The sequence below is a fragment of the Pogonomyrmex barbatus genome, unplaced genomic scaffold (genome assembly GCF_055798465.1).
Source record: "Pogonomyrmex barbatus isolate J1 unplaced genomic scaffold, ASM5579846v1 scaffold1, whole genome shotgun sequence".
Classification (NCBI taxonomy): domain Eukaryota; kingdom Metazoa; phylum Arthropoda; class Insecta; order Hymenoptera; family Formicidae; genus Pogonomyrmex; species Pogonomyrmex barbatus.
Genome location: NW_028297098.1, coordinates 6,126,202 through 6,143,720, shown reverse-complemented (window position 1 = coordinate 6,143,720; position 17,519 = coordinate 6,126,202). Strand labels below are relative to the sequence as shown.

At 34.8% G+C, this 17,519-nt stretch overlaps 1 protein-coding gene across 2 annotated transcripts; it reads left to right on the top strand.

The window, feature by feature from the left end:
- Positions 1–124: 124 nt before the first annotated feature.
- Positions 125–17,274, top strand: slmb (beta-transducin repeat containing E3 ubiquitin protein ligase slmb). 2 transcript variants are annotated; one of them, XM_011647166.3, is made up of 9 exons: positions 125–977; positions 12,383–12,617; positions 12,741–12,927; positions 13,444–13,900; positions 13,987–14,360; positions 14,675–14,753; positions 14,872–15,058; positions 15,156–15,203; positions 15,344–17,274. In XM_011647166.3, exons 1-8 carry the CDS (start codon positions 924–926, stop codon positions 15,164–15,166), a joined length of 1,584 nt encoding a protein of 527 aa, XP_011645468.1. In that variant the 5' UTR covers positions 125–923; the 3' UTR covers positions 15,167–15,203; positions 15,344–17,274. The 2 variants fall into 2 exon arrangements, with proteins under 2 accessions (XP_011645468.1, XP_011645469.1); XM_011647167.3 differs by lacking the exon at positions 125–977 and adding an exon at positions 7,347–7,535.
- Positions 17,275–17,519: the final 245 nt, after the last annotated feature.

Genomic DNA, 17,519 nt, shown 5'->3' with positions numbered 1-17,519 from the left:
TATCATGTTTAAAGAAAAGGATCCCATAAAAGCCTTACTCGAAATCATTTGAAATAAAATTCAAATTTGCGCGCGCTGGCCGCCATCTTGAAAGTGTGTCGCGCCCTCAGCTTTCGTGCGGCGGTTCGTTCGCTCGGGGCAGTCGATTCGCGGTGTTGGCACATCGTTGGCAGGCGTTGTCGATCGCGCCGACGTACGTACGTTTAGTTGAAACGCCGCGTTCTCATCTGCATCGTCGCCACCGCTGTCGGCCAATTGTGAACGTATCCTTAGCTCGAGAGCACAGTACGTTCTTGGGTCGTCAAGACTCGAGAGTCGGGTGTCTCGCGGCGGTGTTTCGCAGCCGCTTCCTGACCCCGTACGTCCCATCTATCCATCGCTCTCTCGGCGATCGGCAATTCGGCACACGGCCCGCGGCTACGATCGCGGCTCGAGGAAACGTGACTTCTCTCCCTGTCCCTTGACCATCGAGGAAGAAAGGTGAACCGCGTCGTATCAGTGATATCGCGCGAAACCGCAGTATCCTGTATCTCCGAACGTAGGAAAGGAGGATCGTGTTGGAGCGCGCGTCACGGATGTTCGACACGCACGCACGCACGCACATACGCGCGCGCCACTGAGTGACATAGTTGTACGCGCGTGTTGTTTTGTGTCCTCTGTGAAGACAGAGAAATGTTGCCCTATCGGCTCCCTGCAATGCGCGGCGAGGCCTCGTAGCGAGCGGGAGTACCGTCCGCGTGATATTTCGTCATTTGCGTTCAACGCAAGTCCAGTTTCATCGTTAGTGTCTGTCTATTTCTCATTCGACGCGGCACACCGTCGCGCGGCCCCAGCCATTCTCGCGTGGCACAATCCCGTCGTCTCGCCTACATCCACGCTACCTACCTCGGCGCGTGCGGACTCGGACGTAACGGACGAGTAGGATGATCAACATGGAAACGGACAAGATAATCGACGACGCGAATGCGGGTCTGCAGGTAAGTCTGAGATCGGAGTCGCAAATCTCCCCATCTCTCCTTTTGTGCGAAAAAAAAAATTATAAGAAAAACTACCGCCATCTTGTGCCCCCTCGCGACCGACCTACCAATCGACCGACCGACCGAATCGTCGGTCACACGTGTCCGAGCCCTGACATTCCGAATTTTCCGAAAGCGCAGATGTGTGGTTTTTAAATTGGGCATGTTGACATATTCGTCGCGTTGACAATTGTTGCGTCTCAACGCTCCGTTCTTGCGTCACGCTTGGCGGAATCACGCTTTCGGGGTTATGGTTTTCGTCCTTTACCTCCTCATCCCGAGGAAACTCAAGCGACACCCTTCTCAGTTTTCCCTTTAAACGCGATGACAGATTTGCCTACCATTCCTGAGAGTCAATTGGGTATTTGGAAACGAAGTGAAAATCACAAAATGAAGAAATTGACTCTGCAATTATCAAAAGCTAGTAAATTTCCTCACTTTAATTAATTTTTATATAATTTTCACCTCCCTTCAAGATTTGCAATCAGTCTTCTGGATGTTTATACCGACAAGGTATAACGACGTCGCGAATTCTATGAGAGTCTCCTCTCTCGGAATGAGAATCGCCTCGTTCGGGAACTCTCGTTCAAATCACACGTGAATCTTCGATGTGATGCCTTTTATAGGTCGATCGCGCGGCGATTCGCGGTGACGTGTAATACAGGCGATAGATGTTGCTTCAATCATGTTTTGACAATCATAGACGGTCATTTTCCTTCTACCTTTTCTTGGCGTGTTCATAGACTGGACTGTCAATAGAGAAAAGCAACCAATCACGCTCCGTGATTCGGATGACTTTGCGCTTTACGTTTATATTTATTTATATGGTAATATATTCGAATTAGTTTTTTTTCTTCGCGGAAACCAGCGATGATCTTGAGATTCTGCGATTTCTAATCATACTTGATTCTTAACTTCCTTGAAAGGTCTGTCTATTATGTTTTACGACGGAAGGCTTTCGTTTTACCTGCATTTTTTTGTACTTAAGTTTCACGATCTTTCTTCTTTCAATCTCTCTCCTACGCACACTGTAACAAGTAATAAATATGTATGTATGTGCGGGATGACAATCAAAAAGTTGCTGGAACTAAATTTTGCAATGATTAGACAGATTGAATAAAATTATATATCATAGAAGAAATATGTAGTTTTTATGAGTACGTAATGCAAAAGAATATACAAATTCATCCGAAAAGATATTCAATTTATAAAAAAGATCAGCAATTCGGCTGGTTGTACGATTTGGTAATTATAATGAATGGTTTCAAAAAATGACGACGATTTTAACTTACACAATGATCGAGATACTTTGAAAACTCTTGAATACGCGTTAACTGATAACTGTAATTGTGCTTTCGAAGAATTTCAGATAATTTCCTTTCGTAGAAAGACCACCCATGTCGAGATCTTTCAACATACATTGTGATCCGCGCAATTAACAAGATTTCGTCTTATTCGCATAGAAAGAAGTTTTGATGAAGTATTTAAAAATTTAGTCGGATATATTGTAGATGTCAGAAAATTATTTTGTTGACTCATCAAAATATAATATACAACATTTTATATTGGTTATTAGAATATAAAAAAAATTTTTGCAACATTATCATCATGCTTAAGCATTCCACGTAATAATTCTGCTGACCTATTAAAATTATTTTTAAATCTGCATATTTGACCAAATTTTTAGATATTTCGACAAACCATTCTTTTTATTCGTAATATTTATTTTTATAAAAATTATGTATTATTTTTGTGCTCATAAAAATGATGAATTTCTTCTGCAAAAATGTTCAATGTGCAATTTATGTTACATGAATAATCAAATTCATTTTTAAAATTGCAACTATTTAATTTTAAAATTTATCAAATTATCACTTTACATATCGAAACGGATTCTGATTTTCACGAGAGGCGAAACCTCGATAACAGCTGAAATGTTTCTTGCAGCGACCTAATTCGCGGGAAAATCGGATTCCAGCTAATTGCACGCGACGTGCTGTCCGCGAAACGTGTTGTCCGAGTCTATTTGTTCTCTGATTACATGTTTCTTCCTACGTTTCTATCACGAAGAGAATAATTTTGCTGAAATATTTAAAAATTTGACTAAATACAACAAATTTGAGAATAATTTTGTCGGGCCATCAAAATTGTTATATAAGAATATAATACTGCAGTTAAGCGTGATGATATATCTCGCTTCGCCATACAAAATTCTGCTTAGCACAAGAGAAAGAAATATTATATTTAAATTTGAATTTGAATTTGAATTTATCAAAATATAAATGCAACAAAGAAAAAAAATTATTAGACGCAAAGATCCTGTCTCTCAAGCAATGCCACTTATCCTATTATTATATTTAATTTGTTAATCATTCACACAGATATATTCAGCTCGATTACATTCTATCTTTACATTCAAAGCTGTTTATTTTACTTTTTATCCGGAGAGTGGTAAATTCGACTCGTTCATTTCTCGCTTCGCTCGCTCCTTGGATATCCGCTCGGTCACTTTTCGCAATTTACGACAGATTGATCGGCGTCCCAGCCGCTCGTAATTAATCCATGCAGCGCAACAATGCGTCTACGTTGTTACGTATTGCACGTGCACGCGATAATCCCGCGGACGAGCGAGCGAGCATGGACCGAGCTCCGATAACAGTCGTTACGATCCACGTAATTACGCATGTTAGTTGCGACGCGGCGCCGCACCGGAAGTGCACCTACGACTTCTTATCCCGCGCTCGGACGAGCGGTCCCTCCTACGCTCGCTGCTCGTTGCGCTCATAAATCATGCATCGCCCTAAACGAGCCTGCCACGCACGCACTCGCGTGTATCCCCGCGATGGAAAAATACGGGAGAGATTTTACTTTGCAAACGGGAAAGGCAACGGAGAGATAGCGAACCATACGCATTTGCCAGCTTGCTCCAAAGCATCTCGAAGTAATTGTACCTTCGTTATATTGAAAGGACTTTTTTTTTACCAAACTACGTTAATTCTCGGAGAATTGACTCGGTTCCGCAGTGTGAAACCTCGTGATTTAAACCTTTGTCATTTCTGTATATGCCTGATAAATAACAATTCCAATGAATACCAGCGGATGCTTTCATTGTGCCTGACGACGATAGAGAAAGAAAGAGAAGGAGACACGAACAGATCGCGATCCTTGAGCGAGAAGGTCGCGCGAATTTACCTACGTCGATATCCACGGACATTATTGTTCTCGGCTGTTAACTTGTGACGAGTTGATACTTCAGTCTGAGCATTTCCGTAATTCTATCATTGAAAATGTATTTACACCATTCTCTGCCATGTAAATAAAAAAAATCGATGAATGTGAAAAGAACTCTTACGTTTTTTATTTCAAATATTCTCTTTTCTACATGGAAAGAATAGTTTTGCTAAAATACCTAAAAATTTAATTAGATACAAATTTGAAAGCAATTTTGTTAGACTATCAAAATTATTATATAGAACGCTTAAATATGATGATAATACTACAAAATATTATATTCTTATATTTTAGCAATTAATTTCTTACATAATTATTTTAATGGCTCAATAATTATGTTCGGATTTGTATTTAACTGAATTTTTAACTTCTTCAGTTTAAATCGTTCTTCGTGTATTCTTTCATTTATTATGTCAATTATATTAGAAATTATTACTAGCGAATAGTTAGACTTATTGTCTACTGAGAACTACTTATTGATGCATTTTGCAACAGATTTATATACTTTACTCAAAAAAATATTTTACTGGTCCAACCAGAATTGTAAATGTTAAAATGTATCGTTACTTTTATATCTGCTAGAAAATTGTCTGTCATATATATATATATATATAATTTATAGCAACATTCTAATATACATATATACAAGAAAATTTAGGTCTCATGATTAAATCATATAGTCTCTTTTACAAGGGATGTGACTATTGCTATTAAATGTTGCTGCTATAAATTCTACGACAGACAATTTTCTAGTAGATACAAAAAAAATATATTTTAACATTGTAACATTTAGAATTTAGTTGGACTAGCGATGGACTAGCGAGACATTTGTTAAGTATACTTTCTTCCTAGAAAAAAAGATATTCAACAATTAAATTACTTTGTTCCGAATCACAATAACATATCGACCGATAACAATTCGATTTCGACCGATTTCGACTGTCGTTGTTCTTCGTTCTTCATTCTGATTTGATATCTCGGCGATCCGTCGATGTTAATGAACTTTACGTCTCGTGAACTGTCGAAAAAAGTACGTGATAACGGTAGAGAATTTCACCGTTCCGCCGTTCGCGGAGCGAAGTAGCTTAGATTTTTCTCACGTCCGTCATGTTCCTGTCCGCGAAACGAATATTTATATATAATATTTATTTACTATACATGGATGTATCCAGGATTTTTTGTCGGAGAAAAGAGAGGAAAAGGGAAAGGAGGGGAAATTATCAATTCTGTCATTTTAGAGATTTTAAAACGTCTTCTTCTTTCTGATTTTGAATGAGAAAAATGTTAGGTTTTGTAACTCATAAGTTTAACTTTTTTTTTTTTTTAATTGTGAGAAAGAAGTTGAACCCCCCAAACCCTCTCTTGGGGTTTCAACGCCCATGATACTATATCGGTGAAAGGTAGCAAATAACCGGGAAGTCACGGTCTCGCGGGACTTTTGCGTAATGACGCGTGTATGTAAAATCCGCGCATGGTCGCGAGAGAGCAATGTCACGCGAGAGGAGTATTCCTTTTTAGGCGTCCCACGGTCGGGATTTAAACTTTTGTGCACGCGCTCTCGACGCTCTTCCTGCGCTCTTCCTTCGGACGCGCGAACCTTTTGTTATCTATACTTTTGGACATGCAAAACTCTTCCGTTGCATACATTTTTGCACGCGTATTCCTTTTTAGGCGTGCACACGTTCGGCCGAGCCGAGATAAAAGACACGGAGAACATCGCGTCCGACCCTGAACTCGCATGTGATCATTCGATGAACTCGAGGCGAGGATCTCGATCTCTTTGTCCGTCACGTTTTAAATAATTTCTATTCTTCAGAAAGAATTTTTATGATTCATGTAAAAATTTTTAAGCCGACTGTTTTTACCAGGTTTATTGAAATTTCGCTTCTGAGTCATATCCGAATTGCGTGCGATCCTGTGTTGTGAGATATTCACGCGGCAGAAAGTTTTTGTGCCAACTCGAAGGATTTAAAGTATCGTGATAATCGATGATTGCCTTTCAGCGTTTATTTACACATCTTTCTTCGGTTCCTTTCAAAAGAAAAGTCACAGTCGGTGGTTGAAGAGCTTTAAAGTTTTCGGGGTCTGTTTTAGAATGACTAGCCTTTTAAAGACTGACATATTTATGTGGTGCGTCAGACCATTGTTAATTTGAATGTTCCCTTTACGCTTTCTAGCATCATAAAGCGATCCCGCCGGCTTCTCTTAGACCTTCAGAAGTTGTCGACCTCTTTGTGCCAGAATAGACGAAGCGAATATACAGAGCAAAAACTTGTTTCGCGATCCATTCCGCGAAATCGTACATTTCGGTCTTGCGACACCACCTCCTCTTGTGAACGAGTTCAAAGCATTTAAAAGATATACGAGGGAATCTCGTTGGAACGCATCCATTTAAAACATATTGCGAGCATTATTATGAATATAAACAATGAAACACATCGTTTAAATTAAGCAGCTGAGAATTAAAACTGAAGAAAAAAATATTAAAAGCAAACAAATAATTTTAATTATACCAAATATTTTGAAAGAAAAAAATAATATGTACATTTCTGCGCGAACGTTTTATGTTTGAGTATTCGATGATGAATTTGATGCATACAATATTTTTCTTGTAAAAAAATGAAATATTTTGTTAAGAGAAATATATGTATTGCGAGATCTAAATAATTTTTATACGCTATAAATGGTTAAAAAAAAAGGAGATTGAAAATAAACGAAAAAGAGAATGTAAATATGTAGCTGATTGAAGTCGCAATTTCCACATTCTTCCTCATATATCGTACTTTAACAGATGTCCAAGGAAGAAAAGAATTCGAGTCACGTTGGGATGTTGAATCTTCAGGAATTACCAAAAAGAGCACGGTGATCCGATTAGATTTTTGCAGGAAGAGTTCCCTGTTTTCGGCGAAGGGGGAGCTTGGCCATTATATTTTCATATCGATCGTCGTGAGTTATCGAACACCCAGTATACGCGCACTTTGGCCGTGCCAAGAGGCGCGCGGGGATATCCCAGGAAGACAAAAGAATCAGGAGAGCGTAGATTCGACACGAGTTCGCGATACCGTTATGCCGGGAGCACTCGAAGCGTTTTCAGGTGATCGCGCCGCCGCGCATCAGCCGCTAGACTCGTTTTTCAGTATCGTGTTACAATAAACGCGAGGGACACAACTGCCGCAGGATCTGCCTTTCAGAAGGAGGGTCCTACAATGGGTCAATGGTAATACGATTTTCATCCGGATAAAGCACCGATTTCTCCCGAGCCAAACTTCCGAATCTGGCTGAAACACGGTAACTAATGGGAGTATATCTTGATGATTTTCTGGAAGTGGAAATAATAAATTGGCATTTTAATTCGTGCATTTTTTATTTAATAAAAACATTACGCTTTTCAACATTACACGGATTTGAAATAATGGAGATTTCGACGATTTTAATTTTGGAAATTTTTGGATTTTCTTAAGGAGATACGATTGAAAAATCAAAAATATTTCAATCTCTATAAAAATTAAAATATAAAATATTATTTAAAGTGAAATTAATATCACATTAAAATTTCGAATCGATTGATCGTGTGTTTAAGAAAAAAAAATTAAATTTTTATGCGTATATCTTATGGCAGGTGCACTGAATGACTGGTATATTACATTAATTTTAAAGTTCTTCGATTTACATAAAAATTATGTAAATAGAGCAAGTCTTTTTTATGTCACTGCAAATCAACTTTATATAATTTTCTGTATGCAAGCAAAAGGTGATAAAAGGATCGATTTACATGCCTATTTCGCACGTAAATTGCTGATTATTCTCAATATTTGATAACGCGCAATTTAATCAGGAATGCCAACCTCCATTTGAGAAACGCAACATTTGAGAAACGCAACTAAGTGATCGATAATTATTGGACATGAAACATTAAATTATTTGTATTTTCTAATAATAAAATATTAATATCATGATTAGAAATTAAAAATTAATGCTCAAAGTTACTTTCTTTTAACAAATCAAAATAGCTTTTCTTATCATTAAAAATTTATTAATTGGTATCACTAATGCATAAGAACAGGGGCGTATCCTTCTTGCCATCTATCCCCGCAATCGATCGTATTTCCTTAATAGTTTTTATTCGAACCTAATTCATGTACAAAGAATTGCGGCTTGATCGCCATTTCTACAATGCGAGAGTTTAGCTTTCATTAACAAGTGTTCAATGCGGTATGGCTCTTTATGATGATTTTCACCTCCCGAGTAGGAGAGACGCGGCAAGTAGGTCAGACGCGAAATATACATTTTCGCATTATTCTACGTCGACTACAAATCGCTGGCGGTCTTAAGGACTAAAAACGGATTTTCGTACATCTCGTCTGTTACATTTAGTAGAAACGGGTATTACGTTTAATGGAAACGGTTACCATCATCTACGTGAAGAAATGTTCTAGAGAGTCATCAGGAAGCGAACACGTAGCATTGTTTCATTAAATATAAAATCAGTTTTTGCAAAAATTTTCTAAAAAAAAATTACAGCATTGTTTCTTTACGACTTTTCGATATTCGTGATCATAATAGCCAAGAAACGTCCTCTCTGAGGAAAATTTTATTCGATAGTATACGTTACGTGTACTATATATTTCGAGTAAAATTTTCCTCGGAAAGGACAATTTGGAATATAGCCTAAATCTCGGAAGGATTCTCTTGAGAATCTGACACGGTCATTTTTGTTATTTATTTATTTTTTTCCGGAAGGTTAAGTCGCGAAAAAAATCTTCACATTCTTTGTAATCCAAAAAATGCTCTAGCACCTAACATTTTCGCTGACAAAGGAAATTTCACGAGGGGCTAATGCTTACGTGTTCACGATTCCGACGATTCTGGGGTACCTTGTACAAAACGCTACGTCAGGCGAAGTTGAGAAACAGCGTGAAAACGGAACGGCAAATGCTGTGTGAAAACGCTAACACTGACGTGGCATTCGCGTAATAGTCTTTTTTTTTTTACTTTATCCCTCAACAATCACGCGTGGAAGATCCTTTTGTATCGTCGTTACGGCATTCCCCGTCGTATTCGTGGATGCACTTTCTCCGCGGATGTGCAAACGTAACCCTTTCGATTACAAAAATATCGCCGCTCGGTTTCGCCGTATGCTTCTCTGTATTCCTTTCAATTCCACGATAAACTCCATCGCTCCTAGGTCATTAAAGTTCGTTGCACGTAGAACTGATAAACGCCGATAAAACGGTGTGCTTCACTGATTACAAAAGATCTTTCGATCGTGCAGAAGCAAAAGTAAATGCCTAAATCCGAGAAAAGGAAACAAATGAATTTTAAAAAGCATTTTGATTTTGAATCTTAGATATAAGATAAGAAGGTGAAAAATACACATACTATTTTATATATTTTGTTTCTCATACTAATACCAATATTTATATTTGTTTTATTTATATTTAGTTTTAGTTATATTTATTGAAATTCATCAATTTATTTCATCGGATTCTTCTATCTCTTTGTTTGATTTATTTCTTCATTATTGATATTCTAAAAATTTCAAAGGTACAGTTATATCCTGGATAGAATAGTGTGAAATATGTGCCGTTAAAATTACATTAACGCGCGAATATACTCGCGCGTAGTATTTATTCGAATTATTCGATCTAATCTAATTTCATCTAATCTAATCGAAGGTATCGCCGGTATCGATAAACAATTTCCGATAGAAACGTGAAATTTCAGACAGGAAATTGAAAATGATTGCAGATAATAATAATTAAATATATTAAGTTTACACGTACACACATAATGTCTATTTGTTTGCAATATGAGTAATGTAATGTACATCTATTCCAGTCTATGTAATACACTTTTTCTTATTTTAAATGATTGAATTTTTTAAGCGTCATTGAAGCATAGGAGGGATCTTAATAAAGGATATACAAAGACTTAATCAATAAGTTCTTATGTTCTATTTTTAGCTAATATTGAAGGATACTCTCAATGATATCTCGCGTAACGACATCGCGACTAACATTATCAGACTCCTTGGACATTTACGACAAATACTGATGATAACGACGATGTAAACAGTGAAAGTGCAAACGTGTGCGATTTTCTTTCATGAAAAATTCATTCTAATATGCATATAAATGCCGCGTGTCGGAAAATTTCCATCTAAAACATGATTAGTCATAGATGATATTCTTGAATTTCCACGTCGATGAACTTAATAATGATCGCGTAAATTTAGCTCATATTTAGTTGGCGTTAGCCAACTTTGTTTATACATAATCGTATTTATATTTACAGATCGATCGCGCATATCAGTTTGTGATTTAATTCTGATCGACATATTTATGTCGATCGAAGAAATTTTTAAGCTCGTCTCCGTAGAGCTATAATTCCGTAGAGAGATAATTAAAGGTACTCGAATGAGAATATCCATTTATGTGTCGCTTGAAATGTGATTATAACGATTACGGTATTAACGAGGAAGACGAGATGCTCGGCACAAAACCGGGACGCGCGTAAACGATTTAATTTATAAGTGCCCTCGTATATATATATATATATATATATATATATATATATATGATGTACGAGCGAGAGAGAATGGAGCGAGAGAGGTCAAGAACCCGGTACTTCGCTCTACCTCAAGATGCATTCGCGATTCTAGTTTTGCAAACGTTCGAAGCCCTCCGCTTCGGATGAATCTATACTTATAATTTTATCGTATTCCATATTTTATCATATTTTACATATAATATTAACAATTTTGGTACTCACGTATATTCTTGTTCTCTTTCATACGATTGAATCCTGATACAAATTTTATTTAGAACTTTTATGTGCCCGTTGTTAGCCGAGAAATATAAGAATTGGAAATTGGATACGCACGTATCAAAATACATGACCGATAAAATTGTAAATCGAGTTTCTAAAATCTGACGCGAAATATAGATTATGTAAAGTGAGCTTTATTTATTATTAGATCAATTCTATAAATCGATATCCATTATTGAATAACGTTAAAACACAGTTCGATTTTTTATCAGTGACATATACATAATTTGTTGCTTTCACGTGTTTTTGATGATATTTTTATTCTGAAAATATTGATTTAAGAGAATCCTAAACAAGTTATATGATTTTTGCGAGATATAATTAATGCATTCTGATTTATTTAAATCCGAGAGATTATTCCAAGAGATAAACGAGATTAACAAAAATATATTTACGCTTTGATAGGAAATCAATCATTTTATTTTTTTCCCCAAGGAAATTATATAATTAAAAATCCTTGTATCTTTTTGTTTGTGTGAGTTTGTGTATGTTTTCACTATCGATAACAATCGCATTGATGTGTGATTTTAGATGTTTCTTCCAGATATAAACATGCTAAAAATTCTTGTTGTTTCACATTGTCTTTCAACATTTTAAGTTTCTTAATGTCACGATAAGATTAGTCGCCTTCCCGCGTTTGTTTTCCATCTTTAACATTAAAACGATAATGAAAAAAAACGAAAAAAAAAGACTTAAAATGTACAATATATATTAGCGCTATTAATCACGCAATATTTATCTTTATATTACATTATCAATGTATGACGTAATCGTGACAATGTAAATTTTTAGATATAAATTTTGGCATATAATTACTTGAATTATTTAAATATATATCTTTTACATATTCACAGCACGTTACATGCGCTTAATACAACTTGTCGATTCCGATATATATATATATATAATGTATGTGCGATTAATCAAAAAACAACCCGATGTGTGCACCAATGTGATAATACATACTATACAGTGTAGTGTATTACAGTGTATTTTTAATCATGTTTATTTGCGCTCCGATTACTTAGCATATCATTGATAATACACGTCATTACATGCGCTTATATTAGAAGACGTTAATAAAAAAATTTAGACTTGTATCACGAGAGGTTATACAAGAAGTTTACAATTAAATGTCAGTGATAAATCCTTTCTTCTCGAATAACTTGATATTAATTTAATTAAAAATCTTGTCTGAGATCATTACTTATTAAAATTATTTGTGTTGTTCTGTTGCTTACATTCTAATTAAGATAGAGTGATTTAACAATATGAAAAAATGTTTGTATTTTGATCTTCTGTTGCAGTATCCAATGACGATACTTTACGATCCCAGCTGTAAGAAAGAACCATCCATAGGAGTGTCCACGCAATATGGACAGGAAAGAGAAATGTGTATGAAACTGTTCGAAAGATGGAACGAAGCGGAACAAGTGCAGTTTGTCGAACAGCTGTTAGCACGGATGTGTCATTATCAACACGGACACATCAACGCATATCTCAAACCGATGCTACAGAGAAACTTTATTTCGCTTTTGCCGAGTGAGTAATCATATACATACAGCAATATACATTTGCTTTATGTCTGATACATTCTTTTTTTATTCTTTGATATGTCTTGAACCATTGTATCTTTGTCCATAACACCGAATGAATATTTTACAGAAAAAGGATTAGATCACGTAGCAGAAAGTATTCTTTCCTATCTTGACGCTAAGTCACTTGTATCTGCAGAGTTAGTATGCAAAGAATGGCATAGAGTTATCAGTGAAGGAATGCTTTGGAAAAAATTGATTGAACGCAAAGTCCGAACGGATTCGGTTTGGAGAGGTCTGGCTGAAAGGAGAGGATGGTGAGTAGAATTATATAAATTCTGTAAAACTCAAGAGACAGACACATATACATATATGAATTTTTAATCTTAAACATGTATAGAATTACAGAGATAACAAATATATTCTGATACATTTGAAGAAATTTCGGTATATTGAAAGTGAATAAATATAACTCAAATTTAGTGCTTTATTAATAAGCATTTGATGCTATTATTTTTAATTATATCATCTGTTGGTTTTAGTCTAAAACTTGTTTTTAAATTTTGGCATATTCTGCCGTGTTCCCAATTTTTTTTATGATGACTTTAAATATTTAAATATTTATTCCATTGATCTTTAATAACACAAATATATCTGAATATTTTGAAATTCAACAATTATAAATACATTTTAAAGCACACATAGTATATTACAAGATTACTTGTAGAATGGAACATATAGAAATATATAAAATGAAGGAAAGGAAGAGTATATGAACCATTTATTTTTAACCACTTATATTTTCTTATTTATTTTATGAAATTTGCTTTCAGGATACAGTATCTTTTTAAACCGAAACCAGGCGAAGCTCATCCTAATCATAACTTCTATAGATCTCTTTATCCAAAAATTGTTAAAGACATCGAAAGTATAGAAAATAATTGGAGAATGGGTCGATTCAATCTTCAAAGAATTAACTGTCGCAGTGAAAACTCGAAGGGCGTTTATTGTTTGCAATACGATGATCAGAAAATAGTCTCTGGACTTCGTGACAACACGATTAAGATCTGGGATAGAAATACTCTGCAGTGCATCAAGGTGTTGACAGGACATACGGGTTCTGTGTTGTGTTTGCAATATGACGACAAGGCTATAATATCCGGTTCTTCGGACAGCACCGTGAGAGTTTGGGATGCTACCACAGGCGAAATGGTCAATACGTTAATTCATCATTGCGAGGCAGTATTGCATCTCAGATTTAATAATGGCATGATGGTCACTTGCTCGAAGGTTAGTAGAAAAAGGATGATAAATTTTTGTACATTTTATAATCTTCATTTGATTGGGATGCGACTGATAATAATTATTATTTGTAGGATCGTTCAATAGCGGTCTGGGATATGACGTCGCAAACGGAAATTGCACTGAGACGAGTACTAGTGGGACACAGGGCTGCAGTGAATGTAGTTGACTTCGATGAGAAATACATTGTTTCAGCTAGTGGTGATAGGACTATCAAAGTATGGAATACTTCTAACTGCGAATTCGTGCGAACATTGAACGGACATAAACGTGGCATAGCGTGTTTGCAATACAGGGATCGTTTAGTAGTTAGTGGTAGTAGTGATAATACCATACGACTATGGGACATTGAGTGCGGCGCATGCTTACGTGTTCTGGAAGGACATGAGGAACTAGTGAGATGTATACGATTCGATAGTAAGCACATCGTCAGCGGTGCTTATGACGGGTATGTAATTTCGAATGTCTTAATCTCAATTTTAATTTTATATAAGCTTATAAGTTTTCAACGAATGTATTGTATTTTTTGCTTCTGTTTAGAAAAATAATACGATCTAATAAAAATAATACGATTTTATAGCATATTATTGTTATACAAAATACAAGAAAGTAATTTGTAAATAGTCATTATATTTCATTTGATGTGATACTTATATCAATTGAATTGAGAGATGTATATTTCGCTTTAAGAATATATTATATAATTTTATGAACTTCTGAAAATATTGTACCATTGAGCTCATCTATTATTGTATTTTGCAGCAAAATCAAAGTTTGGGATCTTGTAGCAGCTCTTGATCCTCGTGCTGTTGCCAGTACTTTATGCTTACGCACTTTAGTGGTAAAAGTGATACTTATATCCTTATTTTCTATAAATATTATGTTTAATCAGCAATTATTTAAGCGCTCCATCGAGTTATAATTTTTATTCATTATCAATCTTGTTTCTTTTTTTGTAGGAGCATACTGGACGAGTGTTTCGTCTCCAATTTGACGAATTTCAAATAGTTTCATCATCTCATGATGATACAATACTAATCTGGGATTTTCTTAATTACAATCCGTCAAGTGGAAGTGCAAGTGTATGCAGCGGACGCCTGCCAATGGATGGAGCACCGAACCAAGCCGATACTAGATCTCCTTCCCGTAAGTATACTAAATATAATATTTTTATATTAAACTTGGAGAGTTTTTAATATATGTTAATTATAAAACATATCGAAAATATTATTTTTATTTGCAGCATTCGAGTGACGTATCAATACGGAGATTCCTTTATTGTGATATAATTGTAAGTATATTTTGTGAATCATTTGATTACGTGCAGGTAAGCTCTAGGAACAATTTATTCAATATAAATACCAATTTTTTAACAAAAAATATGTAAAAAGTAAATTACGCGGAATTTAATCACAAGATCTTACATTTTAGACAAATGGTTAGTGAGTGAATCTAATGTGTTCACAACAATGTGCGCAAAGAATGAAATATCCTATGATGAGTGTCCAGTATGAGAGCGGCAAATTAAACACAAGACTGTCTGAGGAAAATATTTTGTTGATGACTCTGACTTATTGTTTGCTGGGACAGCAAAAGAAATTCTTCAAGAAAATAGGAAAGTAAAACGAACTGACGTGAAACTATAAATTATAATTTATATACATATATGCGCTTGACGCACCGTATTTAGGAACGAACAGTATGTTTAAAGCCGCATAAATACATCCCATGGATGTAAACGATCGTTGTCTGCTTTGGCCATATCTGGAATTCTTCTATGCTCTATGACATGAGTAGAAGTCAAGACCATTTTCCTACCGGTAAAAAAGAAAAAAAGAAAGACTTACAATACGTAATGTAGCAAAATGTTTTTAGGGAGGCTGGATATTACACTTAATAAGACATTAGATGTATTATAATAAAACAAATTAATGATTTTTTTATATAATTAATTTATGAGAAAAGAATTTGTAAAATGTTGTTTGATTGGAGTACTTATCTTGTGTGAATGTGTAAAAAAAATTATACGGAAGAATTATCGCGTTGCACCATCTTTTGAAAATAATTCATTATATAAAGTGCTGTATATTATGTTCAAACCATAAAAAAATCATTGATTGAATGTATAACAATTTTTTGTAAACATTCAAATTTTATGAAATCTATTTAAAAAGCGAGTGAAGAGCCAACAACCTCTGCACAGCCATTTGGTACAATATCATTTGCATTTAGAATATAAAAATCACTACATGAGAATGTAAATATTATTATCATTATTATTATATTCATACAGATACAAGTGTAGCGTGTGATCCTAAAGTGATCTTAATCATTGTAAAAAAAAAAAAAAAGGAAAAGAAACGCTATTATTATATCTTGACCACTGATCTCGTTTCTCATTTTATTCATATTTTGTACACTATAAGTTTCTCAATTTTATATTTATCTAAATTGTCAGTCTATTCAAGATGTGTGTATTGATACTCTTTCTATTCTAAGCATTCTACTTTTGCGATTTGGTATTTCACTGAAATTTTACAAAAAATACTCTAAATATAGCAAAAACTTTAAACGCAAATAAAATTTATCGTTGTTTGGATTTATATTTATGTACACAACTGAACATATACGTAGTTTAAATGATATCTACTATAAAGAATCCAAGTGATTGTGATGTCACGAAACAGTTTATTCTTTGTGAACACTTTGAATATATATAAATATAGTATTGTACACACACACGCACACTCGCGCGCGCGCGCACATACACACACACATACATACATACATACAGCGATACACACGCATAATTTTATAATACTGTATTTATATTAGCATACTATAACAATATTATTATTCATAGACATGCTATAGACGTACTGTCTATAATTATAATACTGTTTACTATGTCTTATAACGTTTTCGATTGCAATAGATTTTTGATGCGGATTGTGCACTTCTTGCACGTAAAACACAAAAAAGGATAAAGGATGCGAGCAATGAAAGAAAAAGAAAAAAATGAGTATGGCGGCATAACCCGGATCAAAACTGCAATGAAAACACTATAAGTATGTGTATGTGTGCGTGTCACATTATACATCCTTAAAATGATATCAACGCAGCTAAAATCTTGCGATATTGCAGGATATTTTGAGCGTTGAGAGTGAGACATCTTTGAATATTTGATATTAAACAGTGCTACAATATTAGTAACTATATGAAAGTAAGATATTAGTAAAAAAGTGAAATACCGAATGAAATTATGTTTTCCAAATATGCGTTTTGTCAATAATGGTCAGTAAAAAGATGCAACATAATATAATTGCTTATAAACTGTCTGTCAATAAATGAATTATACAGAACGATTGTCATAGAAAATAATATTTCAAGGTGTAATATATTATAATTCGAGTGTTTCAGCCCTATGAGATAAGAATACAGAAAAAAGTTTACATTTTGATTTCAATACATATATGTGAAGTTAATCTCAAAATTTTATACGAGTTATATATATATATACAGAACGCAATTTACATATTAATATATGAAAATATATGTGAAAATAGTAAGGCAATATACTAAATTAAAATTTAGAATATGCAGAATT